At 38.5% G+C, this 11,394-nt stretch overlaps 1 protein-coding gene across 2 annotated transcripts in view; it reads right to left on the reverse strand.

Annotated features, from left to right (window-relative positions):
* Positions 1-11,394, reverse strand: part of Sox6 (SRY-box transcription factor 6) — a 485,425-nt gene that overhangs the window by 228,554 nt on the left and 245,477 nt on the right. For both annotated transcript variants that reach the window (XM_008853528.2, XM_008853529.2), the window contains exon 4: positions 6,596-6,685. In XM_008853528.2, coding sequence (XP_008851750.1) covers positions 6,596-6,685 — 90 coding nt within the window. The remainder of the gene's footprint in view (positions 1-6,595; positions 6,686-11,394) is intronic.

The raw sequence follows: 11,394 nt of genomic DNA on the forward strand, positions 1-11,394 counted from the left end.
CAAAGTATGTTGCTAACAGGCCCAAGGACATTTTGACTTTTAGCCAAGAAACTGGCTACATTTCTTTGGGGTCTTTGTACCCTAACTGCCTAGCCAAATCCTACCTCCTATTCTTATCATGCTGTCCAATGAAGGGATTACCCAAATTGCCAATAGGGAATAGGGACAGACAGGGTCCCCCACTGCAGCCTAGGCTAGCCTGGAATTCACCATGTAGTCCAGGCTGGCCTCAAATCCATGGCAATCTTCCTGCCTCAGTCTCCTGAGTTTTGGGATTGCAGGTGCGAGCCTGTAGATATCTTTAAACTTTATTTTGTAAACAGTAAAGAATCAGTCTTACATGATCTACTGCCAGATTATTTATGGGCATGAAATGGATACGACTTTTTTTGAGGCACTCTCTCTTAATGCATTTCAACTTTATAACTATCAGATGTCATAAATTCTTCACAAGTTGTTTTATTTAAAGATGCCTTGAAATTTTTATTCATGTGTGCCTGCCTGAGCTTATGTTCATGTAGGTATCCAACCAAAGCCAGGGGACAGTGTCAGATTCCTTAGAACCAGAGTTACAGATGGTTATGAGCCACCAGATGCAGGTGTTGGGAATCTAACCCAAGTCCTCTGCAAGAGCAGTAAGTGCTCTTAACCACTAGCCATCTCTCCAGCCCCAGTTGTTTGTTTTTTAAGAAGTTTCCTGTTGCCGTAACCCCTCAAACAGCACAAACAAATATTTGTTCTTCTACCCAGTACAACTTCAAGTCAGACGGTCCTTCCCGTCTATGTCTTTAATCACTATTCGTAGTAAATGTTTTAGGGTTTTCACCATTCCAGGCATTTTGGAAAATTAGAAGTTGATAGAATCCCTTTTAAATGTAGTGGACTGACCAAGACATAACATTTCATTCTGAAGTAGCCCAACACAAAGTCCTGCTCATTTTATGCTGTATTTCATTTAAGTTCTTAATGATGAACTTATTTTACAATACTTATAACAGTAATAACTTGAATCAAACCTCACTATGAGATACCTGCTGTTAAGTTCATGCCAAATACAGCAGTCTATCCTCAAGTAACTCAGCTCCTGGAAGGAAGGATATTTGTGAAGGGTGATAGGGATATTTCTCCTGAAGTATTTAAAGGACAGTAATTGCCAGTGACAAGAAGAGTAAATGGTAGGTCAAAGAGCATAAGTCACAGTTAAATAGGGGACTGGTAGAGAGGCCCTATGGGCATCATGAGAGCCACAGCTGATGAAATAATATCGTGTACTACATAGTCACTAAGAGATATTTTAGGTGTTCTTACCACATAAGTGGAAAAGATAACTCTGAGGTGATGCAGACATTGATTTGCTTTCTGCAGCATGTATGCATAAATTGAAACACATTGCTGTGTGCCTTAAATATGAACAATAAAACATTAGACAAGACAAAGTCTTCAGAATTCTGATTCAGTTTCTCAAACATCAGCATAGCTAGCTATAGTCATCAGGATTCAGCAACATGCTATACTTCCGACAGTGTTATTCTACGGCCCACACTTTACCTGCCCTCCACTAACCACTTCTAGAATTAGAATTATTCTCCTGGGAGTAACCATAGCTGTGTTCCGTCCTGTCGCCACCTTTGTGCCACTGTATGACTTTAACAGAAGATATTAGCCTGTGACTAATATATAAACATAAATCAGTTGGAAAATAATGTAATTATTGAGTATTGATAAAATCACAAGGACTCTAAAAGCATAAACTCACTAGCACTTAAAGCTATTTCTAGAAGTATATTCATAACCCCAAGTGCCTGTATTATTAAGTTTAAAGGCTTTAAGTGAAATATTCAATGTAGGAAGTCAGAGCATATAAAAAACAACCAAAAGAAAATAAGGAAGGGAGTCATAATAAAAAGTCAGCTGGGCCAAGGAGGCCCTGTCTCAAAAAAATAGCTTGTGTCAATACTAAATATGAAATATTAAAATCAACACTATGAACTAAAAGCTATGTCAAAATGCCGGTTACTAATGCTATAACATAACAGTATTCTCGGCAGTCTAGGCAATGCAATGAGAGGAGGAGGGACAAATAGGTGTTGGGATCAGCTGCATTGTGATTAGACCTAGGAAGCTCAACAAAGAGGGAAATTATTCAATGAACTACTGAAAATAAACAAAACTTTAGCAGAAAGTCTAAATATAGGAACAGAAAGAAAATGAAGTGTATCTCTAATTTTATAGGTAAAACAAAAAAGGAAATGTGCAGAATTTTTAAAAGAAAACATTCTTGAAGGACATATAAGAATTGAATAAATTATTTTAAATGAAAACATGCAATTTTATAAATATGTCAGTTCTCCCTATAGTTTTATATAAATGTCATCTAGAAAACTTCGGAATGTTAATGAACTCCTTGACAAAACAGTTCAAGATCATTTCATACACATATGGAAATACCTTAGATAAAAGTTCTGATAAGGCCCAGTGCAGCGAGGCATGCCGTTAAACCCAACACTTCGGAGGCAGAGGCAGGCAGATCTCTGTGAGGTGAGATCCAGACCAGCCTAGTCAAGTTCCAGATCAGTTGGGGCTATAGGGAGATCTTGTCTCAAAATAAACAAGCAAAAATTATAATAGATAAACAACAAAGTTATAATGGTTAACGCAGCAAAGTACTAATAAAAGCTGGTATAGAAAGATCGATGGAATACAAACAAACTCTGAAAAAAGGTTCAGACTGGATAATCAGAGTACAATGTAAAATGCTATTCCAAGCCAGGAAGAATCAGGTTAAATCATCGGTACAATATACTTGTTTAACTGCTTGGGAGGAAAGAAAAACTATACCTCTAGTTGACATTATGCATCAAAATATATTCAAAAGGAGAAAGGGGTTAAATGTTTCAATACAGAGCCAACTAACTGGAAGAAAATCTGACAAAACATCATCTAACCTCGAGAGCTGCAGAGAAGCCTTGCCAGCACAAACTGTCAAAGGAGGGCAGCGTGGAAAAGGGGTGGACAGACAAGCAGCCAGGCCTCCAAACGGACATGACAAAACACGGCTCAAGCGGCAGAAGGCAGCACTAAAATATAGATCAGGCCTTCTTGCAGACCAGCAAGAATTAGACGAGTCCTTCAGAGGGAAAATGAGCAACTTGAATGTCTAATAAAAGGCTCGACCAGTTTATGAAAACTCCACTTTATGTCATGTGTTTGCCAATAACAATGTTTTTGAAGATTATTGGATCATGTGAAAATCCCTACTATGTCATTAAGAAGGAGAAGTAGATTATAAAAGAATCTCAAGGGGATGATATTAACTCAATATCAGAAGTTTAGCATATATATGAATGTGCGGCAGCAAGACAGGTAGAATCAAAGAAAAGTTTTGGTTTATTTCATGAGTCTTCGTCTGTTTCTTACAAATATGTTTGTATGAAGTTTGGAATCGGAGGAAAACAGGCCTACTGAGATACAGTGCTTGAGACAGTAAATGCACATATTCCTCAAGGATACACTGCAGATCACCTTCAAATCTCAGAGCAATTATGCTAAACGTAGGAGGGCAGTGGTTCACCTAATCTTGACGGATACAAATGCACATTGAGCTTCAGCAATGGTTAAATCAAACTATCTGAATACCCTTTTCGCTAAAGTTTTTAATGCTCAAATTAATGTATCACTGATATATTTTTGATATATGATGTTTATGGTGACAAAAATGTTAAAATATAAGGAGAGATAAAATACAGAATAAGTTGAATAGGAAATTCACCAAGAACATCATTTATATACATAAAATTTACAATATAATTCTTTAAGAGTCAACGGCTACATAACAAGCAACAATGCCAGACAGGGAATACCTTCCTTCTAGTTGTTGGCCAGGGTGGCTCAAGAGACTCCAGACAGTAACCCAGCATAGAACTGAGAAAATGAACAGCAGACCCCAATCATCTAAAGGAATGTTGGCAACTGATTGCTGCTAGATGAGGAACAGCTGATCTTCCTAAAACAAGGAGCTCTAGATAGGCTGACTAGATTCAGTGAATGGACAAGCACTGGGGAATGGCTGGGGGTGCCGCCAACACAGTGGACAGTTACAGGGATGACAGAGTATATGGGCTCCAGTCGGGGGGGGGTGGCTATGGGAGGGTGCCATTTGGGATGTGGGTATATAGATGAATAAGATTGTTTGGGATGTTCTGTATGATGTACACACACAAAATCAACAAATTTTTAAAAATGAGTTATATTTGAGGAAGAAGCATAAAAAATTAGACTAGCACATAAATAAAAGTTCACATAGCATGTAAAAAAAAATCTAGAGGAAAATGCCAAAGGATTTGAAAAGTTGAATTCTGCATGTGTTTCACTTTTGAAATTTATGCATCTTGAGACTCTGAAACTTCTGCTCTTTTTTGGACTTTAAACTCATAATTGTAATTAGATATAAGAAAGATGAAATGTATGGGGGAACACACCCTGGAGTATATAAAAAGTCCATGTTGAGTCATAGGATAATAAATGTTAGCTCCCACACTGCTGAGAGAAAGCAAGACCCCCATCACTCATGTTGGCAAAAGCTTGCCTTCGCATAATCCATTTCTGTTCTCACTGTTATAAAACCAATGCCTTTTGGAAAGAGAAGAAGACACAGAGTGACGTGCGAAGTCGCACAGCACTGTTATTGCAGCTGGATGGAGAATGTGTCACTAATGACTTCTTCCACTTCTCGGTTCTGTAGCGCTCCCCTGTTTTCCAAAATAGCAAATGGCCTTTATGAGTACTAAGCAGACGCAGTTAAATTGAAAATAATATCCAATTTCCACCCGATTTTGACACCATATTAGTCAATGGAATGAGTTAATAATTACTCATAGGAAAAGAATGATTTTTCTCTGCATTTGAGTTGACTGTAACAGAATACTACCAATTTTCTATAGTAAATTTTCCATGGTGACTGTTTCATAAGATACTTACTACCACAATGTCATCTTAACTGAGCTCAACAACCTCGTGCTGTTTGATAAGTCCAAAGAACGAATATGAATAAGTTCATAAAGTGTTGGTGCACTTTAGGAGTATGGACGGCTGTCAGAGGTGACTGGCGCATTAAGGAATGGTCAAGGCTTCGTCTCACAACATATAAGTGCAGGAATAGTATACTGCATCTCCATAAGTGAGTCCACAAGACAGAGTTTGATTAGGCAAGAAGTGAGGCTTTTTGACTAATATGGCAATGTAATGCTGAAATATACTGTCTTGTCCTGCTACTTAATATATTTAAAAAGGATGACGTATGGGCTGGGGGTGCAGCTCAGTGGTAGCTACAGGGCTTATCTAGCATATTGCCTAGTATTTGTCCAGTTCAATTCCAAGGTCCACAAAAAGAAAGAAAACAAGAGAGAGAAGATGAAAGAAAGAAAGAAAGAAAGAAAGAAAGAAAGAAAGAAAGAAAGAAAGAAAGAAAGAAAGAAAGATAGGGGGACGGAGGGAGGGAGGGAGGGAGGGAAGGATGGACGGAGGGAGGGAGGCAAGGAACTAAAGTCTGCCAGGAACCATAGGGTAGCCACCTCAGGCTAAAGTAGCGCCTTCAGGTAAGAGAAGCACTGACCACCAACTTGACCACAACCTCAAGATTCCTCAGAGGCACCCAGCTGAGCTCCTCCCAGAGGGCTGAAATTCCAAGAGGGGAAATGCTGGCCATTTTAAACTGCCAGGAATTGAGGTTAATTTGTTATACTGCAGAGAAATAATGAAGGAAGGAAGGAAGGAAGGAAGGAAGGAAGGAGAGAGAAAGAAAGAGAAAGAAAGAACGAACGAAAGGTTAACTAAATTAACAAAGACGTCTCCGAGTCCAAGGTCATGGAATGCTAAATCCCAGAAATCTCTTCATTACTATCGATTTGTAATCAATGGGCATATTAATAACCACTAACACTTGCACCCATGAGTACTCTGCTCAGTGCCAAGCACTGCAGTCCTAAGAGCTTTGCACGTATGAATTCTCCTGAGGAGCTTATCAAGCCTTATTAGCTTATTAACTCTTACCAGCTCCAGAGAGATCGGGACTATGAAATGCAGAAACATTCAGTGGTTTGCCCAAGGTGCCCCATGGAGGAAGTGGCAGAGGCAGGATGGGAACCAAGGTAAACATGCCTCAGAATCCACCCACTGGTCATGACACACAGTACATTCCGTAAGCTTTTACTAGGGTTCTATAGATGACTCTTTCCATTGGAAGAAATTCAAATAAATAATTTTGATCCATGAATTAAGCTGTTATGGTTTTGGGAAGAAGAACTGAGCGTTTCTTTAATAGCTCTTCATCTTTTGACACAATTTTTTCCCATAATTTTTGTCAAGTAGATTCATGAGGCAGTTTAAACTGTAACATGGATGTTTGCATGATGATACCGGGGAGAATGAATTCTCGTACTGTGAACCTTACAGAGAACAGTTCAGGGCTGCGTTGTCCTCTTCCAGAGATAATCACATTAGAGGTAAGAGCCCATTGTCATAGTGCAAAGATCAGCGCTAGGTAACCCTGTAAAATAGCATCTGTGCATTTATAGATTTGATACTCCTTCTATTTTACCTTTGATTTCTCCAAGAAGTTCACTGGTATTTAGTCTTTCCATTTTCTCCTTCCAATCTTTTGAAAGTAGTTTTTCCATGCAGGAGGAATCTATTAAAATAAAAAAGTAAATATTAAAGATGCATATTACGAAGTCAGAAGGCTAGCTGATTGAGAAATTAACTCACTGGAAAACATACAAAAGCCATTTCTGTTGCTGTTGTTTTAATTCTGCAATACAGACAAATACCATTATCTATCTATCATAAAATACCACAACTGAGCCAATCTTTTCCCAGAAGATTTAAACCATTGCCCCAGGAGGAGGTGCTCAACAATCATGCTCAGCATCATAATTCCTGCAATATTTATCAGCATTTATCATTTATCAGACTGATAAGACAGGAAAGAGCTCTTTCTGTGGTTCTGCATTTAGGTGACTTTCTTTTTAAATCTGGGCATTTTTTTTTAAGTCCAAGCAAAATTTGGACTTTTGAAGGAGCACATCTTTGAGGGAGAAGAGACCAATCAACCTGTAACCACTTAGCCCTTAAAAAAATAAATCCAACTTTTGCGAAGTAAAAAATAAACAAATAAATAAAGCCAAGGTGTTTTCTGTTCACTCATAATGAAAACTGCTAAAACTTCTATACCAAAAGTGATATATGTTTTTATTTAAAAAAAAAACCACCTGTTCAAATATTATTTACCCTACTACATTTCTAAAGAATGTTCTAGATTATAGGGAGTAATTACATCCATTTTTTATAAAGATTCTTAAGGGTGTAGAAATCCAAGCATTAGAATGTCCTAATAATTACCTATTTTTTTTCTCTATGCATTATTACTTTCTCTGGATTTGCAAGCAGGCCTCGTGCTTACAAGTGTTTCCTATCAGCTTTCTAAGACTCAACCCTTAACAAATAGAGCACGTTTCCAAACGGGAATGCAGATTTAAATACTCCCATTAAGCTTTAACATTCCAAGTGTCAAAATCCCGATAACTTTCTTTTAAAATTATATTTAAAACGGTTTCTCCGGTTCCAAATGCTTTTGCTCCCCCATATCAGCACCTATCTCTTGAACGTTTTCCCTTTCATTTTTTCTTCTGGCTTCCAAATCCACCTTGAACTTTTCAGAATCACAGTTAGGTCAAGATGACTCTGCAGGGTTTGAGAAGCTAGACAGGCTTGGGAAAAGGCAGCGATACCTTGCCTAAGAAAGAAGTCCATCGCATGGGATTAGAAAGTACTGCTGAAAGTAAGGACCATTTGCTTGTGACATGATCAATCAGCCAAGGGATGATTGGAGTCTGTATCTGAGCATCATGGAAAGGCTATTGAGGGCTCAAGTCCTTTCTACATAGAAATCCTGTTAAGTGAAAGCTCTGTGCGTCTTCCGGGACTTCCTTCCTCCTCTAAGTCCTGTCTTCCTTCTCTCCTCCTGAGGCTTTCAGAAGTGATCCTCTGCGCTCCCAAACTAGATTCCGAGTGAGCTTCCAATAGGGCTTCCTTGCACATGAATGTTTGAGCTGTATTTAATTGACAAAATGTCTCCTACTGTTTCTATTTCAAATTCAGAAATGAGGTAAGTAGTTTGCTCAATACTTATATCGTTCTAATAAGGAGCAAATCTTCAAAGATGTGTCTGCCAGGGATCTTTTTTTTCCTCAGAAGAGTTTGGAATTTCTGAGAGAGATGGCACTAATATTAGATAGGAAAAACCAATAATTTAGAGAAGAAAAATCAATAAAAGGCCTAGGATTTTATATTCTACTAGAGTTTGTTACTTTTTTACCCATTCAGATATGTTATACCATTGCACTAAACTGACATCCACTTACAGATACAGAAGTGCAAAATGTTTGGTTAAGATCCAAGTGGAGGGAATGGTGGCACACGCCTTTAATCCCAGCACTAGGGAGGCAGAGGCAGGCAGATCTCTGTGAGTTCAAGGCCAGCCTGGTCTACATAGTGAGTTCCAGGACAGCTGGGGCTACAGGGAGACCCTGTCTCAAAAAGACACACACACAAAAAAATCCAAGTGGAGACTGTGCATTAGTTAGACAAAAGCCCAATACATTAAGGATAGTCACAAATTCAGAACAAGACCATACATGCATACTGGATGTAAAGCATGTCTCTAATGTCTCAAGGATCCAGAGAAAAGACGGCTGAAACCGCATGGGAGAAAAGCAGAGCTACATGGACAACAGGAAAACATGCTCCAAACATCACCAAAGTAGTTTCACGTGAGTTGTGTATTAGTACATCCCAAAGCATTTTACATTCTAGTAGAAAGTTAATGCTTGCTGTAACGCTGAGTCGGTCCAGATAACACCAGCTCCTACTTCAGTAGAAGCTGAAGGGAAAAAATAAAACTGGCTTTGCATGTCTACATTTATAGCCATGAAGATTTTAATAGCAACCACTGATGATGTTGATCTAAGGGCAGTAAGAGTCACTATGTACAGCCTTATCATGATTTCATCTTAACTCTAGAAGACTTGAAACTAAGAACATCTCTCAACCACTCATCTGACTGCTGAACCTCTCAGGGCACGTACCACATAGCGCTGTAGAGTTAGGCAGGTGAGAAGAAGGGTCAAAGGCTACAGGCTGTTCCCAGCTCCTGTGCAAGCAGAATGTTCCTGATCAGAGTGAGAAGCCATAGCAAAGTGCGAAGCTACAAATGAAAAGTCATATTTTCAAATGTCCCAGTCCATGGAGCAGAGTAGCTCACACTCAGTATCCATGTAAGGATGCAGATTAAAAGCAAGGCTCCCTCCCTGCTCTGCCACATCCTTCAGCTCCATCAACAGAATGCTAGCTTTGCAGAGGCAGCTGATCAGAGCAGACTTTGTCCTGTTGTGATCTAGCACATCTGCAGGAACCAGAGAAGGAAAAATAAAGGAGGCCAGTTTTACACTATGTGCATGGAGAAAATAAGACAGAAGAGAGTGACTGTAATACAATGCCACAGTGACTCCAAATGGGGGAAAAGCACCTAAGTGCCTCACAGATAACTGGATTGTCACATAACAAATGTCATATTTGATTAATTTAATAATATTCTTCCCACACAAGGTAACAGTAACCACAAATGTTATTAGCTAAATTTGACTGTTCAGAGTTAAATGACTCAGCTGTCTTCAGCTATGGAACATTATTTTTCAAAGTAGAGATACAGGATCACAATATTACACATAATATATCACCATACTATAAGTGTGTTAGAAATACACATAACTTACAATGCTTCTGTTTTGATGCGGCATGCCATAAGATGCCAAAATTTATCCCTCTTACTTTGAAACAGTTGATTTTTACTAATCAATACCTATTCAATAAATGCAAGGCTTGGTTTTATTTTACCTAATTTTTAAAATAGTGGGGATTAAAACAGAACAATCCAAAATCTAAAGCTACACTATAACTATCTTCCGTATGCTAGTAAAAGACGTGCAGCCCATTAGGCCATGCACTGCTTCTCTGAGGCATAGTTTCTGATAGGCTGACTTTTGGGGGAGGGGGGGAGGGGTTGATTTTGTTTGTCAAATTTAAGTGTTTACCTTTCAAGCAACTTTGTCTAACTAAAAATAAATATACAATTCAGGACTCATTTTATTTTTAAAACTATCCTGCAAACAGAGTACAAAGCACAAGTTTGCTTCTTGCTACCAAGATTTTAGGCTAAATGAGATACTATCATGGTACACTGATGATTTTACCTGTTAATAATCTTTTTTTTTTTTTTTTTTGGCCTTTTTGGCCTTTTTGAGACAGGGTCTCCCTGTAGCTCCAGCTGTCCTGGAACTCACTCTGTAGACCAGGCTGGCCTCAAACTCACAGAGGATCCGCCTGTCTCTTCCTCCCGAGTGCTGGGACTAAAGGCGTGCGCCACCATGCCCGGCTACTATTTTACCTGCTAACAATCATTTTCATGGTATAAGAGAGGGGACAAAGGGAGATTATTCCCTAAACTGTAAAGCAGTATTTAGGAGTAGCTTTAAATCACTTCTAGTTTTAAAACAATTCAGAAATACTAACTACTGTTCTGCACACGATAAGGGTTTATCATATGTGTCAAACAGAGTAAATAAATCCTAATTAAAATTAAAGTTCAAGGAAGAGGAAAGAATAATGGAAATTTTTATTCTGCCTTAAAACAGTTCATCTGTAAGTAAACATTTATTATTCCTTTTATTTCAATGTGATCTCTAAAGTCAGAAGTGCCAAAATATTATAAACATGACACAGAAAGTATCTTTCAAGTATTTTAGTGAAGAAGCAAAGAATACAGTCCCTGTATGCACATTTCCTTTTGCTTTATTGACTCTTAAGAAAATAGAAGAGCCATCGCCTTTATTTTTACCATAGGATTCATAAATTCCAATGTGATAAATTCAGGAGCAGTGATAACTTATCAAAAGTGCCCATAACTTTAGTTCCCACTGAAACCTGACAATACATATTTATACTCCAACATCCCCCAACATTTATCATTAGAGACTATAGAAGTGTGCTTGCCAGTTACTGTACATCATGCACCATGGCAAGAGCTCCACAGCACAGTGGGGTAAAGCTGGAGCTTGGAGAGCTTGAAGAGCTCTCTTAAATTTTAATTAAAACCCTCCAAGCTCAGTAAAAATAATTAGATACGAAAATGTGCCAGTTTTATTCTGAAGTCACTATAACATACAAAGCAATGTTCTGTGTAGACTGCCCTACACACACACACTACACACACACACACACACACACACACACACACCACACCACACACAATAGAACAACTGATTTTCCAAATAAGAACAAGGG

Source organism: Nannospalax galili, unplaced genomic scaffold (assembly GCF_000622305.1).
Source record: "Nannospalax galili isolate Female #2095 unplaced genomic scaffold, S.galili_v1.0 scaffold44, whole genome shotgun sequence".
NCBI classification, from domain to species: Eukaryota; Metazoa; Chordata; class Mammalia; order Rodentia; family Spalacidae; genus Nannospalax; species Nannospalax galili.